Here is a 15,971-nt window from a genome sequence, read left to right on the forward strand (position 1 = left end):
TTAGCCAGTGGCTTTGCACTGTCAAGATGTACAGAGTGTTGAAAAAAGAGCTGATGTAATACCTGTGATGTTTGAATTCCGGTCTGACCTAGGACACGGTCATCCTGGTCTATGTATTCGTCATGAAAGAACAGTGGAGAAATACCGAGCTGCAGGAAAAATAAAAAGCAGAGAGAGGCCATTTTTAATACATGTATCATGATTTTTTGCAAGGTACAATGCATTTGAACATACCGCTCTGAAGAGGCGTCTCCCTGGTATAGATATAGCAGTGAAGCTTACTCTCTCAGCGCTTTTTCTAACTCTTTTGACAATATCGTCATGCTCCATGAACTCTACTGGTTCTCCGTTGACCGCCAGCAGAAGATCTCCATCCTCCATTCCTGCCTCCTCTGCTGGACTCCCTTTATCCACGTCCCGAATCACATGAACTGAGTTTGAAATGAAACGAACAAGATGTGCTTTAACTGCAGACTTTCAGCTTTAATTTGAGAGTATTTACAACCAAATCAGGGGAACGGTGTAGGAATTACACCTGTTGGTATATGTGCCTTCCACTTTTTAGGAGACCAAAAGTGGGACAAATTAACAATACATTTTCATTTTAATACTTGATTGCAACTCCTTTGCAGTCAATTACAGCCCGCAGTCTGGAACGCATAGAGATCACCAGACGCTGGATTTCATCCCTGGTGGATACTCTGCCAGGTCTCTACTGCAACTGTCTTTACAGTTTCTGCTTGTTCTTGGGGCATTTTCACTACGGTTTTGTCTTCAGCTCGTGAAACGCATGCCAAATCGGATTCAGGTCAGGTGACTTGGCCATTGCATAACATTCCACTTCTTTGCCTCAAAAACTTGATTGCTTTCGCAGTATGCTTTGGGTCATTGTCCATCTGCACTGTAAAAGGCCGTCCAACGTTTTCTGAAGCATTTGGCTAAATATGAGCAGAAAATATTACCTGAAACACTTGAGAATTCATTCTGCTGCTTTTGTCTGCAGTCACATCATCAATAAATACAAGGGAACCAGTTCCATTGGTAGCCATACAAGCCCACACCAGGGTACTACCACTAACATGCTTCGCTGATATAATACAGTACATTGAAAGTGAATATATTTCAAGTGCTAGTTTGTTTGTTTTTAAAATCCCATTTACTTATAAACCACTGGCACCAGGAGTAACCTAACTTTTGAATACACAGAACATTATGATGAAGTCCAGGGTGCACCCCGCCTCTTGGGGCAATGTTCACTGGGATAGGAGTAAAAATGAAATAATAGAAAATTGTGCTTTCGGCAAGCACATAACTAGGCAGGGCTACTTTTTTCATCGTTTGACTTTTATGGCCATCATAAATTTCTCACCGCTTTGTCGTGTATGTGGAAACTTCTCTTGCCTCAGCAGGAAACCATATCCCTCAGGTCCTTTAACCAGATGCATGGTCTTTGCTGAGTGTGGGAGACTGCAGTGGCCTGCCAGCACAGGCAAGATGGGCAACTTCCTCCTGATATAGCGAGACTCGCTTTCACCGTCAATGACCAGCACGGTCACAGAGTCGGTACTCTTCTTCAGCTGAGAACCAAACGCACTGCAGGACTTACTCACACTCTTATTTTAGTATAATACAGTAATTGTGACTATGAAGAAATTCTTACTGATTTGTTGATAGAGACGTGTGTGAGATTGGATGTCACGACACCATTCATCCAGACCAATCTGTCCCCGCTGGTGACTCCAGCTTTCTCTGCTGGACCACCAGGCCCTACGCTCAGTACGCATTGTCCTTTTAGGCCTGCTGAGACACACCAAGGTTTGACTGAATTTACACTGCAGGTCTCTGTCTTCCCCCCACTGATGGGGAAACCTCCACATTTTTAATTGTCTATATGTTGTTGCTGTAGTTTTGATTTCTAGTGGGTGTTTAATAATATGTTTGTTTTGTTTGAGCAGATGTAATTTTGCATACATCACCAATCTGCTTGTTTCAGGCTGTATTTGATCTGTGTTTTCATGCTGCCGTCACATTGGCAAATATCGGATATGTATCAGATTCTTATCCAAATTTGGAAGCGGCCTGATTTTGATCTCAGAACATCCAATTCTATGTGTTTATTTGTTTCGCTATGATGCCATGACATAGCCAAATTGTGTCACTTGAACCATCCAGTGTAAACCCAGCCTTATAGTCCCCTACAAAAGTATTGGAACAGTGAGGCTAATTCCTTTATTTTTGCTGGAGAGCCATTGCGCGAATATTGGCCATAGCCAGGACAACTATTTGAAATGCCTTGGAAAAAAAGCACTGTTGTACGAAGTAGACTAAGAAAACTAAACGGGTAGACCAAGAAAAATAGATGACAGTAGATGACAAACATTTTTAAAGCTTTAAAGACCCCAAAACAAAAACTAATCAGCAACAACCTCCAGCGGGCAGGAGTAAAGGTCATGGACAGCTGGAATTGGCCCAAACATAGAGATGACCCTTAAGACTTGTGGGGCAAAGTTTTATGCACTGGTAATACAAAGATGAACCTTGAGCAAAGTGATGAAAAAGTTGGAGAAGAAGTGATCTGCTCATTATCCCGAACATACAAGCTCCTTTGTGAAAGGTGGAAACAATACAGCATAAGGGATTTGGGCTTACAGTACATGGCTTCGTCTGGGACAGGCCTCACCAATCTTCATTGATAAACATGATGGCAGCAGCAAAATAAACTCAGACGTCTACATTTGTTGGACTATTTAAAGAACGATGCAACCAAATGATGGGGAGGTCTGTCACCTTGCAGCAAGATAATGACCTAAAACACAAAATGAGGTCAACAGAGGAAAGAAGTGACGCGATTTCCTCTGACCAAAGCAAATACCTGAAAGAGGCTGAAGTTAAAGCGTCACAAAAGAAGAATGTAAAAGCTTGGTTATGTAAATGAGTACAGGCTTGGTGCAGTTATTGCAAGCAAAGGATTTACAACTACTGTAAATATTAAGTCTTATTCACTTAAGATTATTTTAAGTCTGTTCCAATATTTTGGTGCACCTAAAACGGTGTTTCATTACAAATACAAACAAACATTACAAATAATCTTCTAAATTGTGTATCAGATCATGATGAATAACTGGGAATAAAATCAGAAATGTTGATGTCTCGTATTCATCAATGTCAAAACCAAATGTTTTCTGTCTGCAGTGAAAATAAAGGAATTTGACTCTGTTCCAGTACTTTTGAAGGTAAGTGTTCATGAAAACTTTGTGGTCACACACATTTTTAAAAAACGTTTCACAGATAAAATACTTTTATGCTGTTGGTACGTTCAATCCCTAACGAAAGGAATGTTAATAGAGTAGAACCTATTACTTTTCAAGGTGAAAGGAATTATGAACAGTTTGAAATAGCAGTCAGTGTTGGCACAAAACCTTCATGCTTCTGCGAGAGAGAAAAGAAAAATGTCAGGAAATGCCTACTAGAACTGTTGAAATTTATTTGTGGTTAATCTGAGGCACTTTAAGTGGCAGGTGTGTCTTGACTCCCATTTAACATGTGTTTGAACACGATTGATAATTCTGAACAGAGCGACATCTCAGTTAAGAGGGTTATCCATATTATCTCAGGTGTTTATCTTTACTTTCCCCTATCAAAGATTAAAATTCAATTGAGTTGTACACATTATACAGTGCCTCCAGAAAGTATTCACACCACTTCACGTTTTCCATATTTTTTTAAAAAACATTTTCAGACAGTTGTGCAAATGTAAACATTGAAACATAATATGTGTATAAGTATTCACACGCTCCATCCATCCATCCATTTTCTGAGCCGCTTCTCCTCACTAGGGTCGCGGGCGTGCTGGAGCCCATCCCAGCTGTCATCGGGCAGGAGGCGGGGTACACCCTGAACTGGTTGCCAGCCAATCGCAGGGCACATACAAACAAACAAACAACCATTCACACTCACGTTCACACCTACGGGCGATTTTAGAGTCTCCAATTAACGCATGTTTTTGGGATGTGGGAGGAAACCGGAGCGCCTGGAGAAAACCCACGCAGGCACGGGGAGAACATGCAAACTCCACACAGGCGGAGCCGGGGATTGAACCCGGGTCCTCAGAACTGTGAGGCTGACGCTCTAACCAGTCGTCCACCATGCCGCCTGTATTCACACCCTTGTCTTAATATTTTGTTGAAGCACCTTTGGCAGCAATCACAGCCTCAAGTCTTCTTGGGTATGGCTCTTTGAGCTTGGCACACCTGACCTTTCAAGGTCAGTCAGGTTAGCTGGGCAGCATCGGTGGACAGCCATTTTTAGTTCTTTCCAGATATGTTCAATTGGATTCAAGTACGGGCTCTGGCTGGGCCACTCAAGGACATTCACAGGTTGCTCCTGAAGCCACTCCTTTGTCATCTTGGCTGTGTGCTTTGGATCATTGTCGTGTTGGAAGGTGAATCGCCGCCCTAGTCTGAGTTCCAGAGCACTCTGGAGCAAGTTCTCTTGAATATTTGTTTCTACATTTGGCAGCTGTCATCTTACCATCTATGCAGACGAGTTGCCCAGTTACTGCAGCAAAAAGAAACAGCCCCAGAGCGTGGTGCTGCCACGCTCTGGGGCTGTAGGGATGGTGTGCCTCTTCTTCTCCAGATATGACCCTTCCAATTCAGGGCAAAACGTTCTATATTGGTTTCATCAGACTAGCGAATTTTGTTTCTGTGGGTCTGAGAATACCTAAGATGCCTTTTGGAAAACTCCAAGCGGGCTGCCATGTGCCTTTTAGTGAGAAGTGGCTTCCGTCTGGCCACTCTACCATAAAGGCCTGATTGGTGGAGTGCCTTAGCAATGCTTGACCTTCTGGATGGTTCTCCTATCTCCGCAGGGGAACACTGGAGCTCCGCCTTAGTAACCATCGGGTTCTTGTTCACTTCTCAGACCAAGGCCCTTCTTCCCCCAGTTATTCAGCTTGGTCGGACGGCCAGATCTAGAAAAGGTCCTGGTGGTTCCAAACTTCTTCCATTTCAGAATAATCGAGACCACAGTGCTTGTCGGGACCTTCAGTGCTGCTGAAATTCTTTTGTATCCTTCCCCAGATTTCTGCCTTGACACAATCCAGTCTCGGAGGTCTGCAGACAATTCCTTAGACTTCATTGCTTGGTTTCTGCTCTGATATGCACTGTCAACTATGAGACCTTATATAGACAGGTGTGTGCTATTCCAAATGATGTTCAATAAACTGAATTTACCACAGGTGGACTCCATTCAAATTGTAGAAGCATCTCAAGGATGATCAGTGGAACTCACATGCACCTGAGCTTAAATTTGAGTGTCATAGCAAAGGGTGTGAATACTTATGTACCGATTATGTTTGAATAAAACTATACTCAAATCAACTTTAGAATAAGTTTGTAACATAGCAAAATGTGGAAAACGTGAAGGAGTGTGAATACTTTCTGGTGGCACTGTATGTCCCAATGGTGTAAAAACTTTTGAAATTGCTTATCTTGGTCTGATATTTTCATATCACCAAAACCTAGCATTTGAACAGGGCTGTGTAGATGTTTTTTTTTTTTTTTTTTTTTTAAATCCATTGTGACATCTGATTTCAAAGTTCTGCTTGCAGAAAGGTTTGTGCTAGCTTTGCAACTATAAACTGTAGCAGAACAGGTCCACCAACATTATTGACCACTGAAGTAGGCAATTCATGGTCATCATGATCACATCTCATGCTGGTACCTTCCGTTGAGATCAGGTTCATCCCCAGGCCACAGTGCTGGTGCCGGTTGATGTGACACAGTCTGGGCCGAGAGCAAGGGCCTCCCTTGGAGGCTGTAGCCAGCATCTGTAGGTCCACACCTGTACACACTGCCTACATTTGACAAACACACACCCAATCTCCATAGGTTAAATGTTTGGGTAGAGAAAGTATGGCAGTTAAGGTAACTGTGTCAGGAAAGAGAGAGGTGCCACAGAGGGAGGCAATAAGAGAGAAGGCACCTATTGCACCTCACAGCCAACAGTCAGAAACAGGCACATAGACCCCTAGTGGTGCTTTAGCACCAGCCCCTTTTGCCCTGGATGACAAACGTGCCCTTTGCCAGAGCCCATATTTTTCTTCAATATTTACAAAAATAAAACAAACATCCCAGTGTCATCAGTTCCCCAATAGTGTTTTGATATCAGATCAGATATCAGGTATTCATTTGAGTTCTTGTGAGAATTGTGCCCCTCGCTGATCCACAATGCAAACAAGCTGCTGCAATTTGTGTAGACTTTATAGCCACTGTAGCTTCCCTTCACCTCCTTTGTCAGTAGATTTATTGACTGTGTTGATCGTGTTCACAGAAATTAATACATAAATACTTCTACTACTGTTTTTCTTAATTGTGTGAGGAATTTTGGCAATGGGTGCCCCTTTTTTGGGCTTAAACACCTGCCCCCCAAAATGTCTGTCCACATGTCAAAAGATGTAAAATCAGCATGCAGAATCAAAAATATTATTGTATACATTTTATTTATTGTCTGAGCCAAGTTATATCAACTTTTACACAATGTATTTGTTGTCTGAGCCATGTTATATTTACTTGTGGGAAAATGAAGTGTATATTTAGTACCTGGTCATAGTCCTCTCTCTTCAGCACCAGGAGAAACAAATGTAAGCCACATGACTGAATCTTCCTTGCCACCTGTCAGATAATTACAGTGTGACACTTTGTTGACCTCCAGATGTTAGCAGACAATTCAGCAATATGGAATTCATTTGAAATGTGTTATGGTTGTAGTTTGCAGCTGTGTCAAACTACGCTGCATTACACTTATGGTGTTTTCTCATGTTTTGGCCCCAAAATGTCTTTCAAGGTTATTCAGAATTTTGGCATTTAGAATCAGGCTCTACACCAGACATGCCCAAAGTCCGGCCCCCGGGCCAAATCTGGCCCGTGTTCATATTTCCACTGTCCCGAAGCCTCTGTCATAAAACCAATAATATGTGGCCCGGCAGTACAATTTTATATTTCACCACAGGATGGCAGTAAACTTGTGGCTGAACTCTCGCGGGGCCGTTTTGCGCATGATCTGTATTTTGCCCATTTCTAAAATGGCAACTGGAAGTAAGAAAAAGAAAGTTGATGGCGAGGGCTGACGTTTCCAGGACAAATGGAACTCCGAATATTTTTTCACTGAGTTTAGAAACAACTGCGTCTGCCTAATCTGCCTAGAGACTGTGGCTGTGTTCAAGGAGTTCAATATAAAGAGGCACGACCAGACGGAACATGCTAATTACGACAAGCTAACTGGGAACGAACGCAGTGAAAAATTGAAGCAACCGGAAGCTGGTTTAACGGCACAGCAACACTTTTTCACAAGAGCCAGTGAGTCGAATGAAAATACAACAAAGGCAAGCTATGAGGTGGCAACGCTGATTGCCAAGCACTGCAAACCTTTTACTGAGGGTGAATTTATTAAAGACTGTGTGATGAAAATGGTGGAGAACATTTCTCCTGAGAAAAAGCAACAGTTCGCCAATGTTTGCCTGGCTCGTAGCACTGTGTCACGAAGGATCGAAGAAGTTTCTTCTGATATTTAGAGACAGTTGGACGCAAAAGGAGTGGAGTTAGAATTTTTTTCGTGAGCTTGTGACGAAAACACGGATGCATCCGACAGCGCTCAATTACTGATTTTTTTGAGAGGAGTGGACAGTGAAATGAACATGCGTCAAGAGCTACTTGACCTCCAGAGCCTTAAGGACCAAACAAGAGGGAAAGATTTATTTGCTTCTGTTTGTTCCGCCGTACATGACGTAAAATTAAAGTGGAATAAAATCACGGGGATTATTACGGATGGCGCACCTGCCATGGTTGGCGAGCACAGTGGATTATCAACCCTAGTGTGTAACAAAGTAAGCGAAGAAGTAGGTAAAGCTACAAAACTCCATTGTATTATTCACCAACAAGTTCTATGTGCCAAACCGTTTCCGTGGATCTCAGTGATGTTCCAGCCCACCTGCAGCTGGAGCTCATTGAGCTGCAGTGTGACACAGAGTGTCGCAGCCGGTACCAACAACTCCCTCTTGTCAACTTTTACCAGCAGCTGGATAAAGACAGGTTCCAAGAGATTCGTACATTTGCTAAGAAAAATTTGAGCTCGTTTGGCTCGACATACTTGTGTGCAGTCAAGATCTCAGTATCACCCTTCACATTAATGCAAACATGTTGTTTGTTGATGGTGATGAATAAAGTTTGAGTCAAATTTCATAAAAATACTTTATTTTGCATTTCATTAATTTTTATTTTAATCTTCATTTATCCAGGTCAGGCAGTTATAAGATCTACCTAGCAGCAGACAGCATAGTAAAACAGTAAAATAAAAATACAAAAAAGCATTCCCCTCGTCGGTAGCATGTAAAATTAATGCTGGCCCACATGACAATTTTTTTACGGCAATGTGGCCCCTGAGCCAAAAAGTTTGGGCACCCCTGCTCTACACAGTCTGGAGGGTAGTAGATTGCTCTGAGACTTTAGAAAGGAATAAGCCTGAAGACACATAGCAAAAGAATGCGAAAAATATATATATATTTTTTTTTTAAACAAATAGGTGGGTCTCTGGAGTCCCATTAAATGTGAAGTTAAAGAACCAAGTAAATCTTTTATCATCAGTCTATTTTTGAAAATGTGTATGTAAGGATGACGTTATTAATTTGACTGAATTGTGCCCTCACATGCCATGTGGTTAAATTAGCCAGCGGTTGCTTCATTTGCAATCTGGACACGAAGAACACCTGAACATCTCATGCTCTGGAGGGAGAAGTCACCAATAACACCACAAAAAAGTCAAAACAATGCAGTTTCATTAAGACGCCTGTTTACTATTTTAAATTGTAGGAAAAAATGTGGTGGAAATATTAAATGAAACTTTCTAATGCTGAAAAGGAACTTCTAGTATATTGTAGATCCAGTTCATGTGATATGTCAGACAACCATCAATTAGGGCCTCACGATATTGGGGGGGGGGGAAGAGAATGACGATTTCCTTTAACCCTGCGTTATATATTGCTCTGTCAAAAAATACATAACATACGCGCAACGTGAAAACCAGCACACATTTCTCTTTTTCCCTCGCGAGAATAACTATGCTTAGTAAAGCACAAAAGTATAGGGAGTCATTTGTGTGAAGTCTACCTGTATTTAAATGCACTGTTGGATTGAGCAATAGTCCAGCCCGACATGAAATTAAAATCATTTCCTTTCGTGCCTATTCATACTGTAGAGTCATCAGCACATTCCTAACACTATTCATTTGTTTTTAATCAAACACTCAAAAACATTATTTTATTTTTTTATGTTTTAACATATATAACATATAACATATGTTATATGTTTTAACATATAAATTAGTATTTCTATATTTGAATGCTTTAGTTCAACCAAAACATATTGTTGTGTACACCTTAAATTTGTCTCTTCAATAATTCCGTGGCTCTCCCCTCTCCCCCCAAGTGCAATATGTGGCAACATGCATTCATTTGTCATATTCTGAAGAGAGATACAGTAAATGCAGGTGTGATTCCCCCCCATGTCCTCATTAATAGTTATAATACAAAGAAATATGTATATAACACTCTGGGCTGCTCTGTGTGTGTTTGATGGGTTATAATTTACTGTAACATCAGTGCTAATCTTATTAGTATGTCCAACTAGGTCCCTCTGCTGGTCACTTATTAATATTATAGTTGATTGACTGCATATTAATACACTTACATTGTGCAGGACCCTGCCATGTGACTATTGCGCAAACGTACATTGCGATGACGATGCTCAAACGATACGGTGCTGTATATTGTACAACCCTACTATAAATTACTTCCAGGTTGAATATTTACTACTTCCTGTATTTGACAATAGAACCAGACAAACAAATCGATAATCATAGGAAAATGCGAAATTAATATGGGTGGAATAAGGCTAGACCAACCATTGTGTTGAATTAATGAAATAATTTTTGGCTGAAGGTATTATTGCGTTGAGTTGATTTTTGTCAATGCTAAAGTACGCTATGTGAAGTTTTTGTGACCAGAGCATACCTGTGAATTGAGCAAAACAAAATGCTATATGAGAGGGAAAAAAATATTGGAAAATATTTCTATTGATGTTATAAGGATGCTGTCATTTGTATTGACAAGACTGTTTGTTAGTGTCAGTAGCAAAAGGGTCTGATTTGTACAGTAAATCCATCATGTAGTCATCATATTGTGCAAAAAAAATTTGAAAGAATTGAGTGAAGTATAAGAGGTTTTTTTTGTGTGTCACAGAAATGATGCCTTTGCAAGTACAACTGCAGTACTGTAGTACATTGTAAGACTAATAAAAAAAATGTCTGTCATCCAAGGACACATTATTTAGCAAACATTGATTGGCTGCAAGTAATCAAAGGGCTCTATATCTTAATATCATTAGGTTAGCGACTTCTAATTTCACTAGCCTGTTCTAGTAAACACCAAAGTAAATGGATAGCTCATAGGTCATTTGACTTTTGATCAAATCAAATTGGTAGATGTGTGTTCTGCGGCTCTTTTGAATTCTGAAGACTAACCTTAAAGAAGTCCATGTTGACCGCATATTCATCATTGATCTCCAGCACTTTGTCACCCTCTGTCAGACCGCTGTGGTCAGCTGGGCTCCATGGGTCGACATCTGTGATCTCTAAGCCTTGCTTATCTGTGGCCTTCTGCAAGTAGAAGCCAAAATTCTGGCCCTCTACACGTCTCAACTGGTAGAGTTTGGGCAGAGGAGTTTGGTCTGATTCTGGACACAGGATTATCAAAACAGGTTCAGTATAAGCAGTGTGCAGAGTGATGCACCATAAAATGATTTCTTAATGGAAATTTACCAAAATCGTCAGTGATGACCAGACCTGGATTATCAATCCCTTCCTTTGGGTTGAAGGTAAAACTGTCAGCACAAATGTGAAAAAGTCATGGATGCTTTGAATATAGCAGAACATTAAATGAACTGGATCTGGAACTGATTGATTCATCAAGGGCAGTGTTTACAAACCCATCAACTAATTCAGACAAAAGAAAGTCAACTATAAGTGTGAAAGCGGTATGCTTAGTATAGTTTTATATATATATATATATATATATATATATATATATATATATATATATATATATGTATATATGTATATATATAAAGAGGGGGTTGTTTACATGTGAGCCACTGAGAACTAGACTGGGCTAACTCAATTTTTTCTCATTTTTAATTGCAGAAATGAATGGAGAAAATGCATATCTTTCAGATGAATACTGGTCTAAATCAAGGTTTAGCTCCAATTTTGACACACAAAGCATAATCCATTATTGACCTCACTACTTTTCCCAATTCAACAAGGCAACACTGGGGCAACTCCCATTTCCGAGATGGCCGCACCCATCAATCCAGGCTTCACTTCCCGCTAAACCATCCCAGAGATTGATGTTCAGAGATTGATAGAAGACTAAGAAAGTAAGTAGTAGTTTAGCTTGTGGGCCAGTCCATCTGCTTGTTAGCAAATGTGATCTGATGTAATATGAGAATATATTACGAAGATTTAACAATATATAATATAGAAGTAATCAATGCCATATAAATCACAAAGATCTAAAATCACCCAGACTTTACATATTGTAGCCATAAAAGTTTGAATCACAAAATGTAGTTAGCCCAGTATAGTTCTTAGTGGCTCATATAGTCCTGTACTCTGGAACAGGGGTGGTGCTAGTGGATGGTATTGCATGATCCTTTAAAATCAGTGGCACCCTCACAGCAACCCCATGACACCAAGGCTTCGCCCGCAGTCATCATGGTAACGAAAGCCGGACTCACCATTGGACCATCAGCATATGGGGCGGGGTATATAGTCGATCACTTGTGAAAGACATAGCTGGCCCCTTAATACGGGCTAATTTCAGCAAGACAAAAAATACGGTGTGTAGGGACTCTAGATCTTTGTAATATTTTGACAAAAGAATGCGACATATTTAAAACACCTGGGAACTGTTTTAAAGTGGGAAAATGAATAAATAGTATGACTCGAGAAGAATTGCTTTGCTTCACCTTGGCCAAACTACCATTGTTACCTGGTCAGATAAGAGTGAGCTTACAGTTTAAAGTTTAACCTGATAAAAATGTAGTCACAGTTATATGCCATCGCATGGCAGAGAACACAACATGCTGTAATCAGTTTTTGAAGGTAGCAATGCTGACATTGAGTGTTTATGATGGACCATGTTGTGGTATGCTTAATTGACTGCACATTGGACTTCCATAATGTAGTGAGATACAATAAAAGGCTATTTTACGACTCACATATCAGTAAAGGTGACCAAAGTATGGGGAAAACCTGTCAGCGTGGCTCTAAACTACAAAGACAATAATATACAGTACTGTATTGCTAAATTACTACCACTCATCTTGACAGGTCAGACAGACGTTTTTCAAATTTCAGTCATAGGACTGATCACCAGAGGGGTCCTCGCAGAGCTCGAGGTACTCGTGTTGTGACCTGGTGTCAGGTTACTATTGTAATCTATCTGAATACAGGTCAAACCAACGAGGTCATCCCTCCTCCTGGTCACCAGCTCTTCCAGCTCCTTCCCTCAGGTAGGCGCTACCGAACAATGCAAACTAAAACTAGCAGACATTCCAACAGCTTCTTCCCTCTTGCCATCAACTTCTTAAACAGCTAACTTACATTTCCATTGCAACATGCCGCCAATTGTTTGTCTTGAGTTTGTTGTCACATTTCTGTCAGGCCAATTATGCATTACCCGTGCACTCACTGTAGTAGTCTCGCCACGCTGCACTATTTGCACATCTGTTGTTGTTGACCAATACTGGCCACTCATGCCGAGTAGCATCTGCACCATTTGGACACTGACTAAGAAGTATCTGCAACATTTGCACAATGGCCATTGTCCCAGATTATAGTCACTTTAAACTGCATACACTCCTTGAAGTATCTGCGCCCTTTGCACAATGGTCATTGCACCGGACTATTGCTATATTAGTCATTCGAACCGCTCTAATTGCTAGAAGACAATGCATCTTTTTGCACAATTGTCCCAAAAAAAAAAAGTCCCGGCATTACCAGATCACTAGCAACCTTTTATTGCTCTGTTTTCATAAAGACATTTTCTAATTGTCTTTATGTCTCAAAAGTGTTCTGTCAATTGACTGTCTGTTGTCGTACTAGAGCAGCCCCAACTACCAGAAACACATTCCTTGTGTGTTTTTTGGACATACTTGGCAAAATAAAGATGATTCTGATTCTGATTGGCCCGTGGAAAACAAGTGTGTACAGCACACACTTGTTCATATCGGAGACTGGGAGGCAGACGTGGCGAGGATTAAAAACATTAAAATTCCATAGAACCCACACCTGTACTCACAACACACACAATCTTACAGACTGTGCTTTCTGAGAAAAATGAAAATGGTTGGTATGTCGAGTAAAATCCTCAGCAATTTGGGGGCAAAGTGGAAAGTGTCATCAGCAGTTCCATTACAATCTGGCACGGAAACTGCACTGCACAGGACAGGAAGGCTATCCAATGTGTGATAAAGATTGCACAGTACATCTCTTGTACATCCTTCTCCCCTCTCCAAGACATTTAGGCCATCAGGTTCATCAGGAGCACCGGCAACATCACCAGGCAGGGACAATACGCAACCACAGCACTTCATCTTCACACTGCTTCCTTGAGGGAAGCGCTGCAGGTGCGTTACTCAACTCAACTTTATTTGTAGAGCACTTCCAAAACAACCACAGCTGCATACAAAGTTTTACATTATGTAAAACTCAAATATTTAAAAAGAGTTAAACATAGGACAAACCTACATTAATAATTCATTCGCGTTAAAAACAATAAAACATTAAGCAGAACGGAAGATGATTGAATGAATGAACAGCGCAGTCTCATGCTGAGTTGAAAGCCAAAGAATAAAAATAGGTTTTGGGACGAGTTTTGAAAATGGACAGCTTGCCTCATGTTCAGGGGAAGGTTATTCCAAAGAGATGAACCAGCAATGGAAAAAGCTTTTTCCCCTCTGAGCCTCCGCTTAGTCCAAGTAAGAATGTAATTAAATTGTTGTTTAATGCATCCCCCCCCCCCCCCCCCTTTTTTTTTTTTTTTTTTTTTTTTACTCTGCACATGGCAATCTTGTAATCTGTGAAAGAAGAGCACCAGCTAAAGTGAAAGGAGAAACAAAAAAAAGGTTTATAGGGTTTGCTGATGGTGTAGTGGTACATTCGCCCGACTCTGGTGCGGGCCCACTCAGTGACAGTGTGAATGTGAGTGCGAATGGTTGTCCTTGTCTATATGTGCCCTGCGACTAACTGGCGACCAGTTCAGGGTGGAGTCCGCCTTTCGCCTGAAGTCAGCTGGGATAGTCGCCAGGTAGGAGACAAAGAGAGAGATCAAAAAGGCAAATTATTGATGTGGTGAGGCAAGACTTTCTGAGGATGGGAAGCGATGGAAGAGGATGATTCATTGTTTCAACCCCAGAATAGGGTTAAGTTAAATCAATACTGTACCACTTTGACGGTGTCAAAAAGTAAGCATCTATTCCTAACCCGAACCTGCTCTTAGGCTCAACCTTGTGGTGCATTCCCCTCGCTTCAACATCTCTCCTCGAAGTTAAATTCCGTCTTGTCACCAAGAAGGCAATGCATAGGGATTTACTCACCGTGGAAGCTCAATCGCATCCTGGCAGCCTGTGGGATGCACAGAACCATAAGTAAAGTGTATCATCTGGACCAGCTCGAAATGTAAAAAAAAACAACAATCATTTGAAATTACAGTTATGTACATTGAAACGATTGGATACTTTACTACCACAGGCAACTGTAAACATCGAGCCATGTCACGTTATTCAGTTGTCCTTGTCTCAGACGCAAAAGTGCTTGCTCATTTGGTATTCAGTTGGAACCAATTCACTATTAGGGTTAATTACTTGATCATATTGCAAACTATATCAATCATGTTAGTGGTCAATAATAAGTGTTTGCCAAACATCAATATTGACCTTTCTGTTAAAGCTCCGATTGTGCGTTCACCATGAGCGGATTGCATCTAAAACTGACATAAGGGACCCCTATTATAAAGTAAAATAAAAATAATAAACCACTACCATTTAATAAATTGGTCAAACGGTAGGGCTAAAGTGGGCTTACAATTTGATAATGACTTGCCACTCTTATTAGGGGACATATAAGTACAGTAATTTTAAAATAATTTATAACCCCTGAATAAGGCTACTCTTATTGTAAAGTGATACGGATTTATTTCCAATTTGTGAAGAGAATGGTCCTGGCCCTGCCCTCTTTGGCCTTGATATCATTTTTGCTGTGACTTGTTGCTGTATAAATCAAACTGAGTTAATGCATAATGGAGATCCTCCGCCTCCTGAATTGCTCTGGAAGACAATTAGTAGGCTTTTATACATAAACGTCCTCCAAACATGAAAACTCGCCCAAGCTATATGATAATACTCTTGGTCCGGTGCTTCTTTGTGACATGATAAATAAGCTCAAGGAAACTTGTGCTCATATGCACGATGACAGTAACATGGATTGGCAATGTTTAACAAAAGGTAAACAACTGTCACGTTGTGGTGTTGAATCCATTTGACTCAGCACTAACAATAGACAGGCAATGTATTTTTTACACCACAGTAACACAACAAACCCTTGAAACTATTTCCTATTCACTACAATGATCAGTAAAAAGCATCTTTTCACATTGCGGAGACATTTTTACAGAACAAATCTAACATTTCACAGCCACGCACATCAAAGACTTTTTTTTTTTTTTTTTTTTTTTTTATATAAACACAAGACAGTTTAACAACTGCAAAAGTGGGAAGTGCTTTGTTAAGGCAAAGAGTGAAACAGGAAGAAAAGCTTACCTGAGATGGACCTCATAGTGTCATCTGCTCAAACTGAGG

At 40.6% G+C, this 15,971-nt stretch overlaps 1 protein-coding gene across 1 annotated transcript; it reads right to left on the reverse strand.

The window, feature by feature from the left end:
• LOC133405298 (Na(+)/H(+) exchange regulatory cofactor NHE-RF4-like) lies at nt 1-14,776 on the reverse strand. Its single transcript, XM_061682147.1, has 10 exons — nt 14,712-14,776; nt 10,873-10,934; nt 10,576-10,787; nt 6,603-6,674; nt 5,725-5,857; nt 1,661-1,797; nt 1,370-1,577; nt 235-431; nt 63-149; nt 1-18 (listed from the first exon to the last, which is right to left on the reverse strand). The coding sequence occupies exons 1-10, from the start codon at nt 14,774-14,776 to the stop codon at nt 1-3; spliced, it is 1,191 nt and encodes a 396-aa protein (XP_061538131.1).
• Nucleotides 14,777-15,971: the final 1,195 nt, after the last annotated feature.

The sequence above is a fragment of the Phycodurus eques genome, chromosome 7 (assembly GCF_024500275.1).
Source record: "Phycodurus eques isolate BA_2022a chromosome 7, UOR_Pequ_1.1, whole genome shotgun sequence".
Classification (NCBI taxonomy): Eukaryota; Metazoa; Chordata; class Actinopteri; order Syngnathiformes; family Syngnathidae; genus Phycodurus; species Phycodurus eques.

Coding starts and splice junctions, on each gene's coding strand:
- LOC133405298 (XM_061682147.1), bottom strand. CDS start 14,776: ATGATACACTTTACTTATGGTTCTGTGCATCCCACAGGCTGCCAGGAT. Junction 432..1,369: donor TCCACATACACGACAAAGCG/GTGAGAAATTTA, acceptor TTTCAAACTCAG/TTCATGTGATTCGGGACGTG. Junction 150..234: donor GGAGACGCCTCTTCAGAGCG/GTATGTTCAAAT, acceptor TTTTTCCTGCAG/CTCGGTATTTCTCCACTGTT.